The sequence below is a fragment of the Stegodyphus dumicola genome, chromosome X2 (assembly GCF_044657685.1).
Source record: "Stegodyphus dumicola isolate Sdum_Otavi_A_Nest chromosome X2, ASM4465768v1".
Taxonomy (NCBI): Eukaryota; Metazoa; Arthropoda; class Arachnida; order Araneae; family Eresidae; genus Stegodyphus; species Stegodyphus dumicola.
In genome coordinates this window covers 67,297,742-67,325,468 of record NC_140781.1, presented here as the reverse complement: position 1 = coordinate 67,325,468, position 27,727 = coordinate 67,297,742, and the positions used below count along the sequence as shown (strand labels likewise).

Genomic DNA, 27,727 nt, shown 5'->3' with positions numbered 1-27,727 from the left:
TTTTACTAACAGTTATCTTTTTTCTTTCTTTTTTTTTTTTTTTTTTTTATGTCTCATTTTGTCACATACTTTCTCAGTCTAGAGGTTTAGTAAATAGTAAGCAGATTTTATGTCCAGCAGCATAGGTTAAAATGAGCATTAAAATCATAATCAGCATGATTCATAACAAAACACCAGCTGTTGTCACCGCTCCTGCTTGCCTATAGAAAGACCTGCTGATCAGAACAAACCTGAAAGGCCTGATGTAGGCACAGTAGCAAGTTTTGAAAATTAGCTGATGCTGTTAAAAAGCTGTTAAAAAGAAAATTAGCTGATGCTGTTATGAAAATTAGCTCTGTCTGATGCTGTTAGTGTCATAGCTTCGTGTAGAGTTCCAGGGGTTGTAACTCAGTTAATATACTTTAAAGTTCTATTAAGCCACTAAAGCATTAGCGGTGATAAGTTGTTTTGCATTAAGTCTTACAAGATGCAAAGAATAAGTTTCACATGAATTTTTATATTTTTGCGTTTTACCTTGTGACCACGGTAAAGGTTTGAGCCGAATTTGCTGTCCTTTCTGTTCAGCCGGCGGCAATATTGCAGACTTAAATTATTCATAAATTATAGAAAAAGGAAGGATATAAAGTCCAAAAGTATTGCTCGAAATGTTATGATGACAATTCAAAACTGTTTGGATGCAAGATAGCCAAAAATGTTACCAAAATAGTTGTTTTGTATTGTAATATGTGTAAAGCTAAGCCGTAGTTTTGTTTAGAATGTTTCAATAAATTTCATTAAAACTACATTTGATCTCATTTTCATTGAGACTATACTTATTTTTTAACTTTAATACTGTCGGTCCTGCAGATCGCCGCCAGCCAAACGAAAACTCCAGTGCCGGTTTCCAGGGACCAATGTCGGGCTTAGCGTGTTAACGAAAGGCAATAACTTGCTTTAATATAGAGAGATAATTTTTAAGAGAATGCATTTAGTTATAATTAAATTAGGTATTAGATAACCTTAGTCATTATGGATTTACATGGCCACTATTAAATTAAATTTATTTTTTAATAATATTTGTTAAAAAAAAAACCTATTAATATAACAATCTCATAAAATTTCACAGTTTAAAATACATGGAATTTATGACATTGATTTTTAAACAATATTAGGATAATTACACATTAAAAGCTACAAAACATAAAACTCAACAAAATAATTATGCGTCTTTTTAATTTGAAGGCCTGCCCAGACATTTTGGCTAATTTATATCGATTTCCTTTTCCTTAAGCATGTTTTCTAACAATTAGAAATTTGTCTCACTATGCAAAATAATGTTTTCATTAGTTTCTGCATGTTTTATCTCCTAACTGCCAACCTCTCCAAAATGTAATACCTATGAGAGTTTACTTGATCTGGTAAAAGTTAAATAGTCCGACCCGAACGTGAAACAAATTATCACTATGTCTGAAAATAACTATAAATCAGATAATAAATTTAAATAAAGTTTTAAATAAGCTTCTTATTCAAAAAGAACTTGGAACCTATAGGCCTGTTCTTATGCTAACAGAATCAATTACAGTTTGTGGTAATATAATTAAACAAGAAGAGTCAAATTCAAACTAAAAATATGGACTAGAGGTCAAAGACTATATAATTTAATTTCAATTAAATCTGGCTCAGTAACTCTATTGTCATAATAAACTCAAATGTCAGCAGCAGTAATAGAAAGACTAATAATTACAAATTATCAGAGCTGACAGAACTAATGCAGGGAGCAAGTGTAGGACAGAAACATACTCATCTTACACTCCAAAAACTTCCATTTAAAAACTAAGTGATTTGCATTCTGGTGAGGAAACAAAAATGGGAAATTGTAGTACAGGCTGAAACTGTAAATAACTAGGTAATTTACATAATAATAACTGTACATATATTCAAAATTTTTACAGGACTAGTTTCGATGGTTTTACCGAAAACCATCCTCAGCTGCACATGAACAACATAGGAAATAATGATTAGATAAGATAAGAAAGCCTGGACAAGAATAAGCAAGAGGCACCATCTGTTGGTGAAACCAGAACTAAAACATAATTTCTTTAAAGGCCGAAGGCAAAGATGGATTGGAATTAGGATCGTTAACTAGAACAGAAAGATTTTTTTAATGTGAAATGCCTCTAGAAAATCCAGTTCTCCAATGGAAGATATTTTTTGAATAATTTTGGCAGCAGAAAAATTGAAAGTGTGATTTTTGGACCAACAATGTTGAACAACAGAAGACTTCCGTGTTTCCTTTTTTCTAACATATGCCTCATGTTCCTCGACGCGAAATTTTAAGGCTCTCCTAGTTTGGCCAATGTAAATCAAACCACACTGGCAAGGAATCCTATAAATTCCCCAAGAATTCATATCCGGAATGGGGTCCTTGAGTATGGAACTTGGAATTTTATTGATGGGAGAATAAACAACCCAAAAGTTAAACTTCTGCAAAATATGTGCAACTTTATAGCTAATTGAATTGTTCGGTAAAACCATCGAAACTAGTCCTGTAAAAATTTTGAAAATATAACGCTGAATTTTGTTGTTTGACTTCTGAATTAGTGTTTGTTCGGCATGTTATTGTGTCTTAACTGTACATATCTTTGAAGAATAATTTTCTTTCTCTTTACATATTTAGTTTCTTTTTTCAACACGTTTCCTTTTCACTTTAAATTTTTGGGATTTAATTAAAGACTTCTAAAAGACTAAATGCATTTAGAATTTATGGAAAAAGCTGCTAATTTTATTTATTTAGTAATATGAACATTCAGATGAAATATGAAATACATATGGTAAAGTCTGATCACAGAGCTGGTGTAGCATAATTTTTAGAATTTAAGGACACAATGAGCAACAAAATCTAGAAATGGCAAAACTTTTAGAATTTAGAAAGGCACCAAGCAACAAAATTTAGGATCCACAGAGACTGCGTCAGGTGGCAAAATCCCTAGCGCCAGCTCTGTGTATGATGCATTAAGACGTATTAGATGAATCTTTTGAATTGCCAATTTTCAATTTCTTTATTAATAAAAAATTCCTTTTTATAATGCCTTTCCATACGATAAGATTAGAAGTACTTTTGATATTTTCCATGCCTATATCTAGTGAAAAGTAGAGAAAATAAAGGGAAGATAAAAATGTTAAAAAAGCGATTCTAGAATCAGAAGTAAAACATTCAACTATTATGTTTTCATTGTTCTTCTAGATGTTCTCCAAAATGTAAGAAACTGCATGTTACTACCATGGAGACATTTTTCATTTTATCACATTTTTCTGGAATCTTTTAGAATCATGGGTCTATAAATTTGCCTTAAAATCTTAAACTAGTCCTGTGAAAATTTTGTAAATATAACGCTGATTTTTGTTGTTTGACTTCTGAATTAGTATCATCATTCTTACTTGAGTAAAAGACGAAACACCTTCGCATTTATTCATTATTGTTCACTGAACGGGAGTTGGTTTGTTCCCCTTGAAAAGTCAACTAATTTCCAATCAATAGGGATAATTACTTTTTTAATATTTAATTTATTTTTCAAAGTTTGAAATTTTGCTACTCATGATTTAAATTCAAGTCCCCTTAAAAAGGTTTTTTTCATGACTTACATTTAAGTTCCTTTAAAACACAATTTTCGGAATTAAACTTCCAACATATGGGTTCCCTTCTCTCACATTCTACTAAATTTATATTATGAGATAATATAATCAATTAAATTGATATAATGATGAATATAATAAATATTATTTAATAAATAAATTATATATATACAGTGCAAAGTCCGAGATCCGGACGTCCAATATCTGAAATGATCTAAAATCCGGACCTTTAAAGCCACTAACAAAAATTTTTTAGAAATTTTTTTTATGCCTTACGCATGTGCATTTTTTTTTTTTTCCCCATAAGAAAATATGCGGAGAATCATGATTCTTAATTTATCTTCGGCACTACTCATAATTGAAGAAATAATCATTTTAGCATAAATTTATGTGATTAATAATTTGGCTCCATAGCTGTGTACCTGCTTGGCATGCATTTGAAATTGAAACATTCTACATAAAAACATCGTTGATCTTACAACTACTACTACCTGACGAAAAATTTTTTGTTATATTTTGCATTCATCACCGTACGTTTATCAACACACGACAACTTGAGTAATGATTCGCGCATCGAAGACTAAACAATTTTTTTATATTCGTAATTGAATAACAAAAATGCTTGGCATAATAGACCTTTTATTTTGCCATTACGCTTATATATATCGGAATAGTGCACGCGCTGAAATGCAAATACAGTGCGAAGTCCATAATCCGGACTAGTCAGGACTTCGGCGATTCCGGATTACAGATCATCAATTTAAATCTGGTAAGACGGCATGCAGAAATTATACAATTAAAAATATGAAACCGTTATTTATGAAATAAAGAGCAATTACGATCTAAAGGGTATTAAAATTTACAAAAAAAAAAAAAGCATAATATTTACTTTTTTACTTTATGAAACATGTCTTTCAATGTAACTTTCTTCACTATCAGAAGCGCACATGGATAAACGCTATACTGGCTTTATGCGCATGCGTAAGTTTGTGGCTTTGAGGTCCGGATAATGGGCGTCCAGATTACGGACTTTGTACTGTATAAAGCAACATTTTTAAAATCGTTGTTAAATTTCTTGAATAATGGCAAGACCATTCAAGAAATTTGGAAATATTTTAGCATAAAATCTGCTGTGTGGAGCCTCGCAAGATCGTGGGAGTATATTCCTCCAAATAATTTTTAAAATGCTTGGCATAATTTATGGTCAGACACTATATTTCATGGTGAAGATGATGAAGATGATAGCTGTGAATTTGAGTGCTTTCGGATATCGCCAACCACAAGTGAAATTTTCCAATTAATGGAGTTTGTAAAGAAATATGGAGAAGCAATAATAAATGAAGATGATACAACAGAAGTTTTTCATTGCGATGACAATGTTGCAATCATCAATCAATTAATGGACGGCGAAATCTGTAGTATAGTTCTAGATCCAGAAAATACCTCTACTGATAGTGAAGAAAGCGCATGCATAAGTTTATGGCTTTGAGGTCCGGTTTATAGATCATTCCGGATAATGGACGTCCGGATTACGGACTCTGTACTGTATAAAGTAGCATTTTAAAAATCGATGTTAAATTTCTTAAATAATGGCCAGACTATTCAAGAAATTTTGAAATATTTTAGCATAAAATCTGCTGTGTGGAGCCTCGCAAGATCACGGGAGTATATTCCCCCAGATAATTTTAAAAATGCTTGGCATAATTTATGGCCAGATACTATATTTCATGGAGAGGATGATGAAGATGATAGCTGCGAATTTGAGTGCTTTCGGATATTGCAAACCACAAATGAAATTTTCCAATTAATGGAGTTTGTAAAGAAATATGGGGAAGCGGTAATAAATGAAGATGATGTTGAAAATATGACCTATTGTAACCCCCTTTCTGCATCATCTCTCCTCCTTGAAATAACTCTAACTTTTACATATGGTTTAGTTCTTATTTTTAAAGGGATATAGCAATTACTTCTACTTCGCTTTTCACCACCACTATTTGCATTAAGAACAGATTGTTCCAGCCTAATTAGGATGCAAAAACGAAACTCGATGTTACGTCATCTGGAAAGCTGAGTTGTGCTGACAGCTGATTGGCTGCCGTGAGATAACGTCATGCCTACTTCATATATAAGTATCTCGCATCGCTCTGGTTTAATCCCTCCTTGCTCCTTGGTGTGCCGTTCTAGCGATCTTTGAAAGATGTTAATGCGATGCGCGCCATCCAGCGATAAGTACTACGGTTTCGGTCCATGATAATTTTCCTGGATTCTGCAAAGCGGCGACGATGTGAGCAACTGCAGTGGGCGGCATCCTGTTTCTATGGTTCGGCAGCGATAGATCTCATGTTGTGGTTCTCGGTGGTCAACTGCCGTGGGCGGCGTCCTGTTTCCAAAGTTGAGCAATGTCAAATTCCAAGCTGTGATTTCTGGTGAGCAACTGCCGTTTCATGAAGGTATCATCTTTAATACAAGTGTTTTTCCAGGTCTAGTGGCAATGTTTTTCCAATCTGTGATTTTCCGTGAGCAACTGCAGTGAGCGGCTTTTGCAAATTCAAGTGCATTCAAGGTTTAATTTAATTTTTCAGGTGCCTTCTTGGCCAAAAGCATAGACCAATTTATAGTGAAGTGAAATTCAAATTAATCGCGTATTTTGTTCTGTGATATGTTTTTCGCATACTGAATGCCAGTATTCATAGGTCAGGTAATATATTTGCTGCATCATTAATAGCGTAATATTCTTTAAAGGAAAAAACCCTTGGGGTTAATGAATAGTTAACTAAGCGTAATTTGACAATGATTATGTTACACTCTTTAAGTTTCTGATATTAATCAAATTTATTTATTGTATTTTTATTTCTTATATATATTATTAATAAATTGGTTAAGTTTAAAATTTTTGTCTTCTATGTCTGCACAGTATATAACCTTAGGGAGCTTCTATTGCTATTTCTGCTAAATGTTTTTATAACTTTAAACTTTGCTTTTGCATCAGATGATACAACAGAAGTTTTTCATTGCGATGACAATGCTGCAATCTTCAATCAATTAACGGACTGCGAAATCTGTAGTAAAGTTCTAGATCCAGAAAATACCACTACTGATAGTGAAGAAAGTGATGGAGAGGTTACTGAAAATGAAAAAATTTCTATTGACAAGTTATTCAAATTCTTGACACAGCAACTATAGAAATTGAACAGTGGAACTTTGTAACTGAACAAGAAATTATATTTCTCTATAGAATTAAAGAGAAAGTATTAGCATAAAAAAATGAAGCAACTTAACACGTTGAGCGCAGCGCCGGTGCCTGGAGACCGGCAGTGAACTTTCTGCGTGGCCGGCAATCGGTCCCTAGGAACCGGCACTGGAATTTTCGTTTGGCTGGCATCGGTCCACGGGACCGACAGTATTAAAGTTAAAAAATAAATATAGTCTCAATGAAATGTGATCAAATTTAGTTTCAATGAAATGTATTGAAACATTCCAAACAAAAATTCGGCTTAGCTTGCTGCTGGCTGATCAGAAAGGACAGCTAATTAGGCACCACGCTCAACGTGTTAAAGAATTTACAGTCAAAGAAATGTTTACTAAAGTAACAAAATAAATATTAAGCTTTTTTTTTTTTGTAAATTTTGATACGCTTTTAGATTATAAATGCTTCATTATTTCATAAATCACGATTTCATATATTAATTTTATAATTTCTACATGCCATCTTACTAGATTTAGTGGATGATCTAATATCCGGAAAAATCCAGGATCACCAAAGTCCCGACGAGTCCAGATCTCGGACTTTGTACTGTATATGTTTAAGAATACGTTATGTGTAGGCCTATTAATTTACGAGTACGATTTATCTTATAATAAATGTTTGTTTGTTTTTAAAAAGCCTTATGAGTGATTAATTTAAATAAGGAAGAAGCTAACATTCACAAAATAAAAAATTCAGTAGCATTCATATTCGAACATGCGATAAAATGAAGACAAAAAGAAATGACCTTCACAACCAGTCGAAAACCAGGCCATCTAAAAAATAAATAAATAAAAGTGGTAGATTGCATACTACATGATTACCAGATATTCTGATATAATTATATGAAACAAAAAATTTTATGAAAAAATATACAAGATGACAGATTAATTTTTTTTAATAAATTACAGGTTTTTTGATTTTGCTAAGTCAGAAACTGAGTTGCGCAGCACTCTTTTATCTTGTTTATTTTTCAATATTCCTAAATTGCTAAAAATGGAAAATAATGCCACTTCAAAATATGGTGGAAAAATGTTTCACTTTAATATGTTTTCTTAAAATAATTAAAAATATTATCATTATTTTGATGATACGAGGGCTATCCAGAAAGTAGATTACGTTTTGGAATAAAAAAATAAACAAAGTATAGGAAACAAATTTTATTATATACAGATGAAAGCCACACTCAAATACTACTTTTCTATATAGTCACCACACAAATTAAGGCATTTATCGTAGCGATGTACGAGCTTGGAAATTCCTTCGTCGAAAAATCCGGCCGCCTGCGCCTTCAACCACTTCGTTACCTCTTCTTGCAGCTGTGCGTCGTCATCAAAACGCTGCATAGCCAGCCACTTCTTCATTGCTGGGAATAGGTGGAAGTCGCTCGGTGCCAGGTCGGGACTGTACGGCGGATGAGGAAACAACTCCCACTTAAAAGATTCAAGAACTTTACGAGTGAAATTTGCCGTGTGGGGCCGGGCGTTGTCGTGAATCAACAAGATCTTAGAGCTCAACATTCCTCTGCGCTTGTTTTGAATTGCTCTTCTGAGTTTTTGGAGAGTTTGGCAATACCTTTGAGAGTTTATTGTAGTGCCTCTTTCCAGGAAGTCCACCAAAATTACACCTTTTCTGTCCCAAAAAACAGTCGCCATCATCTTCCTTGCCGACATTGTTTGCATGCATTTCTTGGGTTTTTGGGGAGAACTTGTGTGCCCCCACTGCATTGATTGCAATTTCATTTCACAGTTCACATGTTTCACCCATGTTTCGTCACCAGTAACGATGCGATCGAGTAAAGAGTCACCATCCTTATGGTAAGCGTCCAAAAAGTTCAACGCTGCAGCCATTCGCTGATTTTTGTGGTCCTCTGTCAAGATTTTTGGAATCCATCTTGCACAAAACTTGTAGTAACCAAGCTTTTCGCTGATGATTTCGTGCAACAAACTTCGCGAAATTTGTGGAAAACTCAAAGAAAGTTCCGTTATTGTGAAATTTCGATTTTCACGGACTTTAGCATCGACTTTTTCGAGAAGTTCGGCGGTCACTATGCTGGGTCTCCCACTTCGATCTTCGTCGTGAACATTGGTTCGGCCATTTTGAAATCTTATGACCCACTGACGCACTCCACCTTCAGTGATAATGTTGTCCCCATACACTTCACGAAGCTGCCGATAGATTTCTATCGGTTTACAGTTTTTTGCAGTCAGAAACCTTATTACTGAGCGCAGCTCGCGGGATTTTCAATTAACGCAGACATTTCAAACCGTCACAGTATCTGAACGGAGCACAGCACGAACCTCTCACTAGCATGGCTAGATGCAGACTGAGCTGCGCAACGCTCTGACCCCAAGATGGCCGCGCTAGCCCCGCCCCTAGCGGACACAGACGGAAACGTAATCTACTTCCTGGATGGCCCTTGTTTTATGAATTCATCATTTAAAAAAAAGAGATAATTTAAAAATGCTTATGTTTTGATCGATTTATGAATGTGAGTTTCGCACTGTTTACATTAGAAGTAGGAACAAATTCAAATGATAACCAAATACATATTTGTCAATGAATTACCAGAATATATTCCTCCAAAATATTAATTTACCTTCAAAGTTACAGACACAAATGTTCAAATGAGTAAAATTAAGGATCTTTAATCAATTTTGACTAAAATTAAGGAATTTTAAGGGCCCAAATACTATCTGAAAACCCAAGGACTTTTAAGGACTGTACAGACCTGTCCTATGGAATTCTGAAGGAACTGATGTCTATTTATTCAATAAATGATCAGTATTTGAACCATTTTGTTTTTGGGCTTTGTAAGAAGGCTTTCGTTGAATATATCAGGTAGCTAAGAAAGTTTGTGTGATTTCCATCAGTCATCAAAAAAGGCCCAAGAAATCTTAAGCACCCATTTCATTCTATGAAATAGTCCCTATTTGCTTCAGTCCTATGATATGTTATGCCTATCAATATTATATTTGTAAGAAAAAATTCACAAACCTCTGAATCAAAAATTTTATATACAATTTGAATCTTAAAATTGGCAAAATGCTGATCAATGATAAATTTGATAATTGAAGGAACTGATGTCTATTTATTCAATAAATGATCAGTATTTGAACCATTTTGTTTTTGGGCTTTGTAAGAAGGCTTTCGTTGAATATATCAGGTAGCTAAGAAAGTTTGTGTGATTTCATCAGTCATCAAAAAAGGCCCAAGAAATCTTAAGCACCCATTTCATTCTATGAAATAGTCCCTATTTGCTTCAGTCCTATGATATGTTATGCCTATCAATATTATATTTGTAAGAAAAAATTCACAAACCTCTGAATCAAAAATTTTATATACAATTTGAATCTTAAAATTGGCAAAATGCTGATCAATGATAAATTTGATAAGTCATCAAATTTAGCACCGTATAACAAAAGAATTCATATTCCAAATATGGAAAACTTTCTTTTGAAGTAGTGTTTTATGAATTCATCATTTAAAAAAAAAGAGATAATTTAAAAATGCTTATGTTTTGATCGATTTATGAATGTGAGTTTCGCACTGTTTACATTAGAAGTAGGAACAAATTCAAATGATAACCAAATACATATTTGTCAATGAATTACCAGAATATATTCCTCCAAAATATTAATTTACCTTCAAAGTTACAGACACAAATGTTCAAATGAGTAAAATTAAGGATCTTTAATCAATTTTGACTGAAATTAAGGAATTTTAAGGGCCCAAATACTATCTGAAAACCCAAGGACTTTTAAGGACTGTACAGACCTGTCCTATGGAATTCTGAAGGAACTGATGTCTATTTATTCAATAAATGATCAGTATTTGAACCATTTTGTTTTTGGGCTTTGTAAGAAGGCTTTCGTTGAATATATCAGGTAGCTAAGAAAGTTTGTGTGATTTCCATCAGTCATCAAAAAAGGCCCAAGAAATCTTAAGCACCCATTTCATTCTATGAAATAGTCCCTATTTGCTTCAGTCCTATGATATGTTATGCCTATCAATATTATATTTGTAAGAAAAAATTCACAAACCTCTGAATCAAAAATTTTATATACAATTTGAATCTTAAAATTGGCAAAATGCTGATCAATGATAAATTTGATAAGTCATCAAATTTAGCACCGTATAACAAAAGAATTCATATTCCAAATATGGAAAACTTTCTTTTGAAGTAGTGTTTTATGAATTCATCATTTAAAAAAAAGAGATAATTTAAAAATGCTTATGTTTTGATCGATTTATGAATGTGAGTTTCGCACTGTTTACATTAGAAGTAGGAACAAATTCAAATGATAACCAAATACATATTTGTCAATGAATTACCAGAATATATTCCTCCAAAATATTAATTTACCTTCAAAGTTACAGACACAAATGTTCAAATGAGTAAAATTAAGGATCTTTAATCAATTTTGACTGAAATTAAGGAATTTTAAGGGCCCAAATACTATCTGAAAACCCAAGGACTTTTAAGGACTGTACAGACCTGTCCTATGGAATTCTGAAGGAACTGATGTCTATTTATTCAATAAATGATCAGTATTTGAACCATTTTGTTTTTGGGCTTTGTAAGAAGGCTTTCGTTGAATATATCAGGTAGCTAAGAAAGTTTGTGTGATTTCCATCAGTCATCAAAAAAGGCCCAAGAAATCTTAAGCACCCATTTCATTCTATGAAATAGTCCCTATTTGCTTCAGTCCTATGATATGTTATGCCTTTTCTGCAAAAGTTACACACAGGAAGCAGCTACCAGCCTAGGTACCTGACAAAAGTGCACAAACACCTGAGCCCTCAGTTACATGCTCCCAACAAGACACAAGCTTATAAATGGCCTTTTTGAAGAAATCCTTTTTTCTGGAATCCAAAAACTGTGATACAGCTTTCATGACACTGTCGCATATTTGGAAGTGCTGTTCTTGCACGTGGTTATCAATGGCCAAAATTATAATAGTCAAATGAAGAGATGTCTAGGGAATCAGGTGGAACTTCCCAGCCCAGTGTTTTGATCACCTCTTTTCATATGAGGTCTGTCATCATCGTGGAGAATTCCTCTTCTGGTGACCAGTGCTGGCTGCTTCTTGTACAGTGCAGCTTAAACTCTTTGCAGTTATGATAAGTAGTTTTCTGCTGTTATGGTTTTTCTGCTTTCTAAATATTCATAGTGGAATATGCCATCGCTGGTCCACCAAACACACAGCATTACCTGCTTTTAATGAATGCCCAGTTTAGTGGCGAATGAGACCAAACCAGACGTTGACCAATGATATTTCCTCTTCCAGTTATCATACATGACATATTTTTCATCCACATATCAAGAGTTGGTCAAGAAATGGAGCTTTATTATGGCATAACAGCACAGACAAGCAGATGTCCAACTGCTGGAGCTTGTTCTCTTCGGACAGGATTTGAACAACCCACTTGCTCAGTTTTCATGAAATCCCAAAATTATAAAGATATGATCAAATGGTTTCATCAGATACTTCAAAACTATGTGCAAGCTCCTCGCATGTTTGATGAGGATTCTGCTTAATTTCCTCCCTCAGCTGGATTTTGTTTAGGATGGATGGACAATTAACACGAGGCTTGTCTTCAAGGCTCTCCAGAAGAAAAAGAGCTGAACCATTTTTGAGCAGTCTGTTCACTCGCTCTCCAAGTATGCAGCATATTCCTTTAATGGCCTCTGCAGCTTTGTTTCCTATTTTGTCCTCGTAAAGCAAAACAGCTCTCAAAATTTCCTTTTCCAACAACACCTTCTTTGAAGAATGCGCCTGCTTCAAAACCAACAGCGAAGCGTACAATGCACTAAACAACTCTCCATTGAATAAGGTTTGAAAAGCGTGTAAACATATGATGATATCAGAATCAATCTCAACCGCACTAACACACTAAAAGTAAATGTTCTAAAAAACCACATGAACTTTCTTGGTTACCTGATGTTACTGTTTTGTTGGCCATATTGAGCGGACCATAATGTGTTCGTTTGCACACTTTTTTGACGAGAGAATCCTATAACTTTGAAAATAATCCACTGCTTGCTGTTCTGTAGAAAGCAGGTCACAAATTTTGATAATGTTTTACAAAATGCAAGTGAAAGTACAGCAATAACATTTATTTTTCACTCATAAAAACAAAAAACAGATTATCAAAAATCAATCATGGTTATATCAAACAAAAGCAAACATTTTATAAGTGTGTTGGTATGTCACACTTATCCATAATTCATGCTAAATCGCACTGCTTGTTGAACGCTAATTAAAAGAATAATACTTTAAGTACTACAAAAGCATTTTATTTATATTGCAACAAATAGGAAACTAGTTAACCTTTTTTTTTTCTCACTTGCTCAGTTGCTCACCATAACATTTTTTAATACTTCTAAAAGAAAATAAATCATTATAACTGCTTAGATATAATTAAGTACAGTTCACTCCTGATTTAGCTACTTCACTTTTTCCCTCGAGATAGACATGTAAATTTCAAAAGCGTCATCAGTAACTTTGAACTCTAATACAACATACAGTGAAATACGTTACGTGAAAACGCTTACGACGAAATACCGATTTATGCGAAATACAATGGTCCCGACAAACTTCTATATATTTTCATGCAGTTTGTTTCTCATAACATGAAACAAAAATCACTTAACACGAAAAAATATCCTCTCTAGAAATGAACAAAATATGGAAAACACCAGCAGCGCAGGCATGATTTAAGAGGGTTGTGAAATGAAAGAGAGATGGTTTCACATCTTTCACAGAAAGGAGGCTAATTTGGCTTTGAAATATCCTCAGAATATCCTGCAATATATGCCAGTTTTGTTTATCTAAGCTACTTTCATCTTCCACCCCTACAAACACCACACAAACATCTCATCTCTCATCAGTTGGCTTTGGAATTCAGTGATAAGTACATTGCAATGTAAGTAAAAATCTGCGAGTTTGGTTCATATGTTGCACTTTGCATGTCTCTGTCTCTTCACATGTTGCACTCAGCATGGAATTCAGTGAATCCAAGAATGAATGAAAATTATTTTCGTCATGAATGATTCTCAAAAGTATGATTCTTTGGTGCCAAAAGAAATGGAGGAGGAGGATATTGAAACTGAGCCAACACTTAATGAAATGTTTGAGAAAGTTTCTATACTATTGGACTGTCCTATTGTATTACTGGAAGACTTTGTTGCAGTAGTCGATGATAATGCGAATACAGCTCCAATTATGGCAGACAAAGACGTTTTGGAGTTTGTTCAAAGCTAAAAAAATATTATTGATGCAGATTCCGATGACGAAAATGAAATGCATAATGCAGCTCCTGTTCCCACGTGATCCAAAATGAGGAACATTATGAAAAGTATATGCAGTTATTCAGACACACAGTCCAATGGTGAAACGAGTAACAAAGTGGATGACATTGAACAATTTAATGCTAAAAAAGACAAAGCAAAGAAAAATATCAGATTATTTTCCAAAAAACTTGAAAATTTTTGATTAATTTTCATCAATTTCTTGTAGATGTTTTTGTTTCAATGATTTTTATTAAATACATGCATATATACATAGCTATGTAAATAAATGTACTCTAATAAACTTAATTTTGTTGAATATATCTCTTCCCCCCCCCCCGAAAAAAAAATTCTTTAACACAAAAAAAATATTTTAGTCCCCTCCGTTTCGTGTTAAACCATTTTCACTGCATATATAGACAGATTCCTTGCTTGTAATACATAAAAATTGCTTAAATCTACCTGTATGACCCGTAGTTTTGAGATAAATGTGAAAGAAAGGTATGATGACATATTCTGTGCAAGGAAAAACACTTTATTGGAAAAGACATTCACAATGTTCATTGCACATATCGAGGCGAGCAAGTGCATATGCCACAGAATGGCTGACTGCATACACTGCAGCATCACCAAAGTACACAAAGCATGGAGACGAGCAACTAATCACTTTCTGTAGTAACTAGGTCTCGACAGACCAATTCCTTCAGATGTCCCCATAGGAAGAAATCCGATGGTGTCAGATATGGTGACCATAAAACTCGAATTACCATTACGCTGACCAAAGATAAAGTACACACCACAATACTCATGAACAGAATATTATCACCATGCGAAGATTACCCGTAACTGCTAGATCCAGCTTTTTAAATGCAGTACAAAGTCCGAAATCCATATTTAACGGGACTTTGGCAATGCCGGATTTGGGATTTTTCCGGATAATAGATCATCAGTTTAAATCTAGTAAGATGGCATGTAGAAATTATAAAATTAAAAATATGAAATCTTGATTTACGAAATAATGAAGTATTTGTGATCTAAAGGGTATCAAAATTTACGAAAAAAAAGCTTAATATTTATTTGTTTACCTTATTAAACATTTCTTTCAATGCAAGTTGTTTAAGTTGCTTCGTTTTCTTTTTGTCTAATACTTTCTCTTTAATTCTGTAGACAGACATAATCTCTTGTTCAGTTACATTGTTGAAGTCTTTAACTGCTGTTTTGAGAACATTTCATTAACTTCTTCACTATTGGTAACGGTATTTTCTTGATCTAGAACCATACTACAGATTTTGCCTTTCATTAATTGATTGACGATTGAGAAGCACTGTTATCACAACGAAAAACTTCTTTTATATCATCTTCATTTATTACCGCCTCTCCATATTTCTTTACAAAATCCGTTAATTGGAAAATTTCACTTTTGTTTTGCGATATCCAAAATTCTTCAAAATTAGCTGCTATCATCATAAAATTTAGCTATCCTTCATTATACATATTTGGCTATGCATCATGAGCTTGGCGACTAACGACAAGTTGTTCCGTTAAATTTTATGTTGTTTCTATCGCTTCTATCGTTTCTATGTTTATGAGACAATTAAGCCTGAATTGTATTAATTTGGTTATTTATTATACTTATGTCTATTACTTGCACATGCTTAAATTTTATCAAGAGTTCTGAATAAATAAATTTCCACATGTACTTATTGAGGGCCGGAGCTAAACATCTTACCGCCTGATGCACTCTCTCTGTGGGTCCTAAATTCTGCGACTTGATGCGGCCGTACAAGCCCTGGCATTGGTTCTGGGTTTATGTGAATAACAAATCAGTTATTCTTAATTCAAATAGCCCTAAATGTAATCTTTGGGTCTATGAGTATTATCAACAAAATCTACTTTTAGCATATGGAAAGAAATTTTTGGTAAATTTTTCCTCATCAACATTTTTTAGCGCATTGAACTTAAATCTGTAATCATCGCCAAGTGTAATGCCAACATAAAAGGTTACCATACTCCTTTATTATTCAATTACTAACATAAAAATTTATTTTAGGCATCGCTACAGGAGTCATTACTCAAGTTGTCATTTTTGATAAACATACGGTGATGAAAGCAAAGCATAATAAATAATGATTTGCCAGGTTGGCGGCAGATTTCCGATGTATCTATGTGGCATGTTTCGGTTTGAGATGTGTACGAAGCAGATACGCAGCTACAGAGCCAAATTATTGATTGTACAAATTTATGCTAAAATGATTGTGTCTTCAATAACAAGGTATTTTATTTAGTGTTGAAGTGAAATTAAGAATCAGGACCAGCGATATTTTTAACGCCTCTGACAGCATATTTCAAGCATTGAAAATCAGAAATACGCTTTAAAAAACTAGCCAGGAGTATTTTCACACATTGAATTTTTAACAAAGGTTTAGCTTAAAAAATGCATAGCCCCACACCGAAATCAACAAATAATATTTTTCTCTACTCAAAACACCACTAAGACATTTTCGCCTGACTTCTCCGCGCGATCACGGCCAGAGGGTAGAAGAAGCTGACTAATGAAATTGAAGTTTCATTGTTTATTTACGAGCACTGATTTCATCACGCATACCATATTACTGGATGGTCATTCGAATTGGTTATCGACACACGTGGTTTGGGAGTTCGGTGAAATTTCACGTTACGAGCTGGAAAACTTTTTCAGAAAATTAAAGGCGAAGTAAAAGCATATATAAAGGTAATTAAGTTTTTTAAATTTTTCTAGCATGATTTCTAATATGCCTTTAAATTATTTTTATGCTTACAGTGATTGCATTTTTAATTCTTTCACTATTCTGCGCCAATCGGGAAAAAAGTCGAAATTTTACCAAGAACTACCAGTACAAAAATAAAATTTTAATTCCAATCTTCTTTTTAAAAAAAACATGATCTTCACTAGTCTTACAGCACAAATTTGTTAAAAAAATAGCAATTTTATCACGTTTTTCGGTACAAAAATTGGAATCGCATCGATAATTGTCGGCTGTGATAAATAGACATCTCCTTGCAGTCTTCTAGTGGGCAAATCGGGACTCAACAATCTCGTTATATGAAATTAATTCGTCTAAGAGTCACCCCATGCGAAAATCGACATTTAGCTGACATCTATTTATTCAAAAATCAGTATTTTGAGATTTTGGGGCAAAAATAAGTACAGTCAAAAGTCTTTAATCCGGACGTCCATAATCCGGAATGATCTATAATCCGGGCCTCAAAGCTACAAACCTTCTGCGCATGTGCGTTAAATGTATAACGGACAGTATAAGCTAAGCTAAAATTATCTAATTATCTACTTCAGTTAATGTTGCAGATTGCGTTGGTCCTTAATCTTCTAATTGGATCCGGCTTATTATTTTTTGCAGACTGTTAAAGCAATTTTATAAAAGTAAGCTTGAACTTTCGATTATGTCAAAAAGAATTTTCGATTCTGGAGCTGCCAAAGGATTTACAAAGCGAAACATGTTTCGATGTCCATCAAACAAAAAGTGGAATTGCTGCAAAAAACGGAAAAAAGCATATCCTTTGTTTATCTAACCATTTCGAAATCTGTTTATCAATTTCACGCTGCTCTGCGGGGGACGTTGCGGCACCCAATGAACTGGAAGTTGATCTGTCAGCACTATCCTTATCTTCAGGGCAGATGTTTTTATTTTATTTGGCTTATAATTCCTTACTAAATGTAGTATTTCATCTTGATGTACTCTCTCTTTGATATGATTTAAATCAAATTCCTCGTCATTATAAATATCACGAATACACATCAAATAGTTTTCTGGTTGCAATTTTCCAATTTCGACTATGCGTAATGTATACTTTACGCATGCGCGCGTTGAAATAATTGCGCGGTTGTTTAATAAAGTAAACAAATAAATATCAAGCTTTTTTTTTTGATACCCTTTAGATCATAATTGCTCTTTACTTCATAAATTACAGTTTCATATTTTTAATTTTATAATTTCTGCATGCCATCTTACCAGATTTAAACTGATGATCTATAATCCGGAAAAGCCGATAATCCGGAATCGCCAAAGTCCCGACGAGTCCGGATTAAAGACTTTTGACTGTACTTTTTCGAACTGTACAAATCCTGCTGTAAATACTCTTGTTTTCTTGAAATATTCTGTAGGAGAGAAGTATAATTTTTATTATTATTATTGTTTTAATTTGATGGAGCGAGATCGCTAAACTTATTACTGATTTTAACTAAATGTCGCTCTTAAAACGATTGTAATTTGTATTCACGCTCATAAGATAAATTCCTTTCATATAAAAATTAATATTTTAAGCAAAATTAAGATCGCATATGAAGAAAATTTTAAATTTAAGAAATTTCACACAGTCTGCAAAACGATACCAAAGTTTCTACAAGTGATCAGATTTTAGGAGAAGCAGATCAAAAATATTTTTTAGTTTCTTAAACTATTTAATTCAATAGGGTGGTCCCTTGAGACCGAAGCAATTATTCCAGGAGAAAAATTAATTTAAATATTTAAATTTAAATATGAGTTCTAAATCCATCAAGGAGTATTTTTATAAAAAAGCCATCAAGCCAAGTGTCAACCAGCTCAGAACCATCAGCTAAGAAACCAAAGATTGATGAACAACCAGAAAAACTACTTCTAAACATAAGTTTTTAAGTAAGTGGCTTAGAATTTCCTTGGGTCCTCTTCAATAAAGAGGAAAATAAAATGTTTTGTAAAACATGTCAATCTGCCAATATGAAGAATGGCATGGATGTCATGTGTTCATCATGTTTCCAAAGAAGTAATCTGTCTCGCCACGAAAAAACTATGTTACACATATGGAACACAGGCTTTCTTTAAATGCCAAGAAAGATGCTAAAGCTCTTGAAAATATCATTGAAAAGGGAAAATTTACAGCAACAGATGGCAATTTGGCAGTGTTCAAAATTATTTACACTATTGGTAAAGAAGAACTTCCTTTAACGAAATGTAAACCTTTAATGATGCTTATGAAATCCTGTGGAAATCAGACTGTGAAAGAGACTCACTTGAATTTATCTCAAAATTCAGTTACGGATATAACTAAAGCTATTTCAGAAGTATTAGAGTCAAATTCAAATAAGGATGTTTCACAAAGCCCCTATATTTCTTTAATGATAGATGAGTCAACAGATATTTCATTTGACCATAAATTAATTATATATGTGAAATATTTGAAAAACAATGAAAGTCAGAACAGTCTTTAGGCAAATTTAAAACTATCGGGTGAATGCAATGCAGATGCACTGAAAGAATTCTCGACGAAAAAAGTACCATTATCAAAAGTTGTTGGCCTTTCAACAGATGGTGCTGCTGTTATGATGGGAAAAAACAATGGACTTGGCAAAAAAGTTCAGGATATGATACCTGGTTTGTTGCACTATCACTGCATAGCTCACCATTTAGCTTTAGCTGTTTTCCAAGCTGCTGATGGAATATACCTGTTTCAAATTTGCTAGAGAATTTTAGGTTCATTGTATGCTTATTTTCACACATCCAATATTAGGATTGAAAAGCTGAAATTGATGCAAGATGTGTTAAATGAGCCAAACATAACTCTCAAAGGCATAAATGCTGTTCGGTGGTTGTCACTTGGGAATGCAGTTGATGCATGTCATCAGTTATGATGCTGTGATCCTTGCCCTGACAGACATAATTGCAAACAGAAAAACAAGCAATCCTATGGACAGAGGCTACTTAAACAATAAACTACTTAAACAATGCTCACAATTTTCATTTGCAGCCACCTTGTCACTTTTGAGAGATGTGTTACTGATTATGAACAAAGTCAGTAGAATTTTTCAGAGCAATCATGTGGACTTCTCCGTGTTGACCTAATATTTCCCAAACGTTTTTGACTGCGGCCCGGTACGAGATTTTAAATTTTTCGCGGCCCACCTCATAAAAAAAAACACTTATTTACAAACAAATTTTATTTTTTAATAAAAATCAAAGTTCAAGTTGTTTGTTTATTTCATACACAAAAATTGCAAAACAATTATATAACAAAAACATAAGTAATTAAAGACAATCCATTATCATTTAAAACTTGAATTAAATAAAGTAAATTTTGTTTTACATAGTTTGATCTTAGTGCGAAGGATGATGATGTTTTTCATCACATACTAATTTCAAATTAGGACTTAATGATGTTAATTTTATTCTCAAATTAGGTTCAACATCCAATCTGTTTCGATACTTATTGTTTAAGTACACCAAGGCTGAGAATGCAGTTTCACACGTATAAGTGGTGACATTTATCCATTTTAAAAAAGGTTGAAAGCTTTAATAAAAAGAATTTGTTTATTAATGATTTATAAGAAAAAGTATTTTTATTACTTACCAATATGAAGTTGCTATTAATAATAGGTAATAATAACTATTGTCAAATAAAATAGGTAACAAAAATGCAAACTTAGCCTTGTTTTGATACACATGAGTTTACGGTGCATGTACCGGAGAAGGCACTGAATGACAAATCCAAATCAGCCAATCAGAGCATCCGAATTTAAACGGTAGGAAATGGTGGTAAAGGGTTGCCACCTGCAGTACTTGGAAAAGTTTCGAAAAATATTAAATTTAGAGCAAAATGTTATAATTTTTTGCATTTTTACAATTTTTGCCAAGACCCAGCTGAATTTTTCTGTGACCCGGTGCTGATTCGCGACCCACACTTTGGGAAACGTTGGTCTAGAATCAACTATTAACTGCATGCAGGAAACGAAAAAGGAGAAAGGTCATGGCACTTATCTAAAGGAATTTTTAGAGTCTACTCTTAATAATGGGTATTATCGAGTTCAAGATATTAAATTATCTGTTTGTACTAAATCTTTAAATGATTTCATGAGTGCTAAAAATGCTTTTTTGAGTGCACTGATAGAGAATCTGCAAGAAAGATTTAATTTGCAGCAGATGCATCTTTTGCAGGATTTTGATGTTTTGCTGAATCTCTCTCGTGTTACAACAACAGAATCATCAATACTGGAGACCCTAGATAAGGTTATTAACATTATTATAGGCCAGATTCTACTTGGGTTTGGGGTGTTTCAGGAGAAGAGTTAAAGCAAGAGCACCTTGAAGTAGAATGTTTTTATGCACACTACAGTGAATTCAAATTTAAACAGTTTGCCAATTTGCTGTTCTCATTAAGTTTAGATGGTGAACTCTTATATCCAGGATTTACAGCCCTGGCACAAATAGTTATTACTACACGTTTGTCAACGGCTGTTTGTGAAAGAGGATTTTCTACTCAAAATAGGATCAAATCAAATACGGGAAATAGACCGGGGGGGAGGAAACTGGAAATTCTAACGAGAATATTTGAGCAAGGTCCAGATTTCAAAGAACAAAGGGGAAACGTTTTTTGTGATTGTAATTTTGAAAGAGCAGTAAACTTGTGGAAAAATCAGAGGAAAAGGAGATTAGAATTGTAATGTAACCAAGGGAAAATGTTTTTTGCAACTTTAATTTTGAAAGAGCTGTGATATTGTAAAGAAATCAAGGGGAAAAGAGATTAAAATTGTAATGTAACCAAGAATAAATGTTTTTTGTAACTTTAATTTTGAAAGAGTTTTGATTAACATTGTGGAAAAATCAGAGGAAAAGGATATTAAATTTGTAATACAGGGTGTTTATAAAGTCCTGGAACCATTTTGATGTTTAATAACTCATAAAATAATAAAGATAGATTAAAATTAATAACATAAATGGTTAGATAGACTCAAAAAGTTTCATGACCCTTGTCAATGAACTTCCACGTGTGCCCCCTTTGTCGCACGGAGAATATCAAGTCGATATTCAATTTCACGCCAAGTACTGGCAAGCATGTCGGCATCCACAGAGGCTATTGCGGTTGTAATTCTGGCTTTTAGGTCATCAAAGTTCGACACTCTCCTTTACAAATCCCCAAAGGAAAAAGTCCATAACATTGCAATAGTTGCCAAAAACAAAAGAGAGAAAAATGCAATTAATAAGCAAACGATATTTAGAAAAGTACAGATATTTAGACTGGAAAATGAAATTATCTGAAATTAACCACATGCGCAAATGATATTCACAAAAGTAAAGATATTCAAACCTGAAAAGGAAAATATATAAGTTATTCTATCAATAAATGCCATAAGTTTGTTTATATCTTCATTATTTTATGAGTTATTATCATCAAAATGGGTCCGGGACTTTATAAACACCCTGTATTAAATAAATATTTCATTTAGAAAGTTTTATGTAAAATAAATTCTTTTATTTTTAATGTTTAATATTTTCTAATACTTAACATATGCTATAATTGCCAAAAACCAAAATAGCATCCTCATTTTTTCCATTTCATCTTGTCCATTAAAAAAGTGTCTTGTTTTATAGAAACTTTGTCTCTGTATATGTAGTTTATGCTATTTCCGTATTTCACTCCTCCTAAAAAAGTCAAGGAGTATTTTTACTCTTCCAAAAAAATCCCAGGAATAGCACTGATGGGGACTCTCCGAATGTTTTATTATAATGGGGGGAGGAATTAAATGCGTATGCGTAAAAGCCTACGAGAAACACTTTGTTGGTGGTTTTGAGGTCCGGATTTTAGAACATTCCAAATAATGGATGTCTGGATTTCGGACTTTGTACTGTATAATTCAAACAACCTATTGATATCATTCCACGGCATGTGCACTCTGTTAACTTAATATTCTGCTTTTGGTTTTTCCTCATGCAAATTAGATCAGAGGTCAATTGACAATAAACTAGCGTGGTTGCCATTGATCGGCGGATGACGTCGTATCAGCGGATTGGATGATGTTGTGTGTTTATATGCTGAAATCATGAACATGGAGAGTTTCGCTGTTTTATCATTATTCCTGCCAAGACAAAGAAGTTAATGGGTTCCTTCTCTCATCCAGAACTAAATCATCACATGTTTCTAAAATATAATGATGGCTTGCAAGAAAAGAACAAAATCCATATATGAAGTGCCACAGCATTTTGGAATTATAATCAAGAAAATAACCCTTCCTTATGGAAATTTCTAGAGCCAAATACCAAGCCAGTTACTTGGAAGGTTAACAACAATTTTAATTTACCAGCAACACATTCTATTTGTACTTCCTTGATTAACAAAGGATTGGGACACAAAATTGTTATTATTTCTCAAATGGACGTATTTTGAAAGAAATAGTCATACATTTACGCACATTTGCACATGCACAGAGACAGATATACAGGGTGAATCTGAACAAGAGGGCAAAACTTTAAGGGGCGATACAATGCACCTATACGAGCAATGTTCAGAGAAGTTCAAGGGTAGTTTTCCACTGTCACAAGCGCAAGAATAGCAGGAGATACTTCAGAAAACACTTTAACATAACATAGAAAATGCTCAATAGACCTTTAGCCAGCTGTAAAGGCCCGTCTACACGAAGTGATTTTCTCAGCCGACTTTCTCGTAGAGCAACAATTTTAAGGATCTGCGCATGCGCCAAAAATCGGTCATGTTCTCTGCCGCGATTTCAGAACTGGTGTTCACTGCTCACTAGCATACGATAAAATTGGAGTCTCTAGCCAATAAGATTGCTTTGAGTGATCACGTGCTTTTCTCCTCATTTGGAATGATAAACATGGCTGCATTTCGTTGAAGCGAAACTCAACTAATAGATTTCTATAGAGAAAATGTTGTGTTGCGGGATACAAGTAATGTAAATTTTAAAAATAAAAAATTAAGGGATTTTGATAAGATTTGTCTTCCCCATTACTTTATATATTCAAATATTTTCTAATTCCGGGTGAAAATTATTTTAACTCCCCCAAGAAAAGTTCCAAAAACTATTAATGATGCCATGTCATGGGTACTAGATGAAAATATTCAGAAACTACTTGAAACTGTGGTCGCACTTATTGAAAAATACGAAAAGCAAAATCTCCAGTCGAGAATAAAGCAGCACAGAGACTCAATTGACTTCGCGGAAAATGGGAGTTAATCAGGCGATAAAGTACATAGCTTTTCCGACAGTTACTGCCCGAGCAATCATAGCCTAGTGGTAAAGAGTAGACTAGGTTTTCTCTGTACGTCGAGATCATGGGTTCGATCCCCCACGTTAATTTCGGACTTTCTGCACCTGGAAGAACTTTTTAATTTAGTTTCTCCATCACTAAATTCGAACTGCATGACGTAAAAGTCACGTTTAATTTTTTCGCCTACGGGTGGGGTGTTTATTGAATTTTAACGTCTTTCTTTTTATTTTTCGAATGGCCATTGGCATGTGTTTAAGATCTATTGGTCAAAAGAAAGTCAAAAGGATCAAACTCAGTTTTGTGTTGAATTTTGCAAAAGCAAATTACAGCCTAATTTAATTCAATTTTGCTAAATTTTATTCGCTGATTACTGATACAGTCATATAATCATAGTTTTCAGACTGTATTAGTTATTTAATTATGCTGATATTAGTTTTTTAATGTTCAATAAATATACTACTTAAGACTTTGCGCCTTTATGATATTTCTTATTTAAAATTTTTGCACTGAAATTACACTGTTGCTTTGTAATGTAGTGATCTTTATTCTTTATTAATACTTTTTACCCATATTGGTTTGATATTCATGATATTATTGTCTATTTATTCATTAATAAAGGTTTGATTTAAAGCACAGTAGTTAATTATTTTTTCTGGAACATGGTTATTTTATTATTTCAAGATTTAAATGCACAAATAGGAGTGCCAGAAAGTGAAATTTAAAAATTAATAAATAAACTAAAAAAAGGAGTAATCTGTGTACTCAGTACACACACACACACACACACAAATTCCCCCCCCCCGGCAAACTAAATTTAGCAAAAAATCAAAATCATGCGGCATCATCCGTAAATACTGTCCGAATTGTACTGTGTCTTCAATACGCAACTCCCGGAGCAGGGAATTACGAAGGCCCTATGAATTTCTGCTCGTTTGACCCAATTTCTGGTCCAAACGCATTTTTTCCCTCTTCTGTAGCAGTAGCAAAGTTCAAAATTGTAGCTGTATCTATAGTAGCAATTTAAAATAGTCGTCCATTATTTTGACTACTTGACAACACCGTAAGCTTTGTTTACAAATCGTAGACAGTGTGACGCTATAGAGGGCGGGAACACTTCCTTTCAAAGTGATTGGCTGAGTGAATTCCTGTACTAACGAGAAAATCGTTCCGTGTGGACAGGCAAGCTATCTCAGATATTGTCGGCCATATGATCTAAAGCAGCGGTTCTTAACCTTTTGACTAACGCGTACCATCTAAACAAAAATTGAAAACCTTTAGTGTCACTCTTGAACAAAGCTCAGATCGCATAAATTTACAAGTGTTAGAGGAAAAAACTCAATAAGGATGTTGGGGTTTTAATTTTTGATTTTAACAGTTAAAAATATTTCGCTTCTTTGCATACCACCTATTTTTCTCTCTGCAATCATTGCCAAGCAAGTCAACATAAAAGGTTACCACAGTCTTTGTTTATTAAAATACTAATACAAAAAAAAATTGTTTGGGCATTCAAGTTGTCATGTATTGTTAAACATGCAGTGATGAAAGCAAAATCTAAAAAATAATAATTAGCCAGGTTGGCATCAGGGATATAAAATATTAGTAGGTGTAAAATCAAATGCCAGGCAGATACGCAGCCAAATTATTGATCACACAAATTTATGTTAAATAATTGCTTTTTCAATAACAAGGTATTTTAGTGCCAAAAGGAAATTAAGAATTGGGAGATGTTTTATTTATGGGAGGAAATCAAATACGCATGCATGAAACATTTATTAAAAAAAAAAAAATTAAGTTGCTGGCGGTTTTGAGGTGCGGATGTTAGATCATTCTGGATATTGGACGTCCAGATCTCGGACTTTGTACTGTACACAATTGCACAGTGTTTTCACCATGCAAGTATTAAATTGAAAATTCAGAAACTAGCACAAATATCAGTCTTTTAAGAAAATAACCTCTTTAGAATGTTGAAATATGAATGATACAAAAGCAATTAGCAAAATTAATTCAGAAAACACTAGTGCATGAAAACAAAACACTTACTTTCCTTTTTTTGCAAACTGATAACATACATACTGTGCTGCCATTTACAACTGGTAGAAAAGGAAAACATACATAATACTCTAGATACTAATTTTGAAACTGTAACTGTACTTGCCATTCAGAGTAAAAATAAGAGTGTCTATAGAAGATTTTACACAAAATATTGCAGAAATGCAAGGAGACAACCTAAGTATGTGACATATATTTGTAGTACTTAAGTTATGCATGACACATTTAACTGAAATAAGGGTTTATGACATACATCATAAATTTAAAATACTTCCATATGGTGAGCATTTTGAGCATAAATGTTTTTCGTCTCTTTATTTTATATAAATATATATGTGCTTAGAAAAGTGCCTAGTTTTACTACAGATCACACATTTTTAATTAAATATCTGAACGTTGATTACTGTTACAAGAACGAGCAAATACCAAAAAAGAAACATTTGAAAATTTTCAGAAACTACTGTATCTTATTGCTCTGGATATAGAACTTTCTAAGACATAAATACAAAAATACTGGCATTTACAGATCTCAAACCTTGACATAAAGAATAGTAAATTCAAAAAATTATTAATTTCAAATGCTTGACACAAACACAAAATCTGCGCATAAAATAACACCAAATTAGATATAAACAAACTTTAAATAAAATTAAAAAAAAAAAAAAAAAAAAGATCTTTTTTCCTCAGACTCCACGACACTATCCCACTTTGTGGTAACAAAACAATAAAATGTTTAAAGCCATGAACATGATCCAAATTTTGTTAAATAATAAAATGTTTTAAGCCATGAAATAATCCAACAACTATATTATCCAAATTTTATTCCCCACAAATGCTTTTATCATTTATGTTAGACAAAAATTACGGAAAACGGTAGCAATTCTATATCATTTACTAAAATTTTCAGCTATACAAAATATAAACGACATCACAGATATGAGGTAAAGAAAAAGTATAATGTTTAGTACGTCAAACATAACCTAAAATCATACTATTAAACTAAATTGAAAAAATGAAATACGATCAGAAATTATATACCATGTGTCCGACCATCTGCTGCTTGTACCACTCTGTATATAGTTTCAAAAACATTATAAAGCAACAGAAATCGAAAAATATTTTGATTTCGCATTTTTCCTGTTTTTGACTTAGTTGACACACACACACGCGCCATTCTGTTCCACTGGTACACAATCCATTTTCTTGCTGCCAACCATTTCTATACAAGAGAGACATAAAACCATATTTTAAACGAAAATTTCTAATAGGTCACATATAGATGGCGCTTTCACACATTAGAGTGGCGGACGGCATCGTGACCTGACCTTTCACATCCGAGACTGGAGCATTTCTGAAATTATTGATTTCATTGATTATTGAGTTCATTCAAGGAGATGTGAATATTTTTGCTGCATTACTGAAGCAGAAAGAATTTTGAAATTAACTTAGTAATTCACGGAATTTCACTTGAAAAATCGAATTTAGAAATTTTAGCTT

General features: G+C 33.3%; 1 protein-coding gene across 1 annotated transcript in view; it reads right to left on the bottom strand.

The window, feature by feature from the left end:
• Window positions 1–27,460, bottom strand: part of Tmem131 (Transmembrane protein 131) — a 322,751-nt gene extending 295,291 nt beyond the window's left edge. Inside the window, exon 1 of the mRNA XM_085808921.1 lies at window positions 27,269–27,460. Within this exon, the coding sequence (XP_085665047.1) occupies window positions 27,269–27,404 (136 nt within the window). The 5' untranslated portion in view covers window positions 27,405–27,460. The remainder of the gene's footprint in view (window positions 1–27,268) is intronic.
• Window positions 27,461–27,727: the final 267 nt, after the last annotated feature.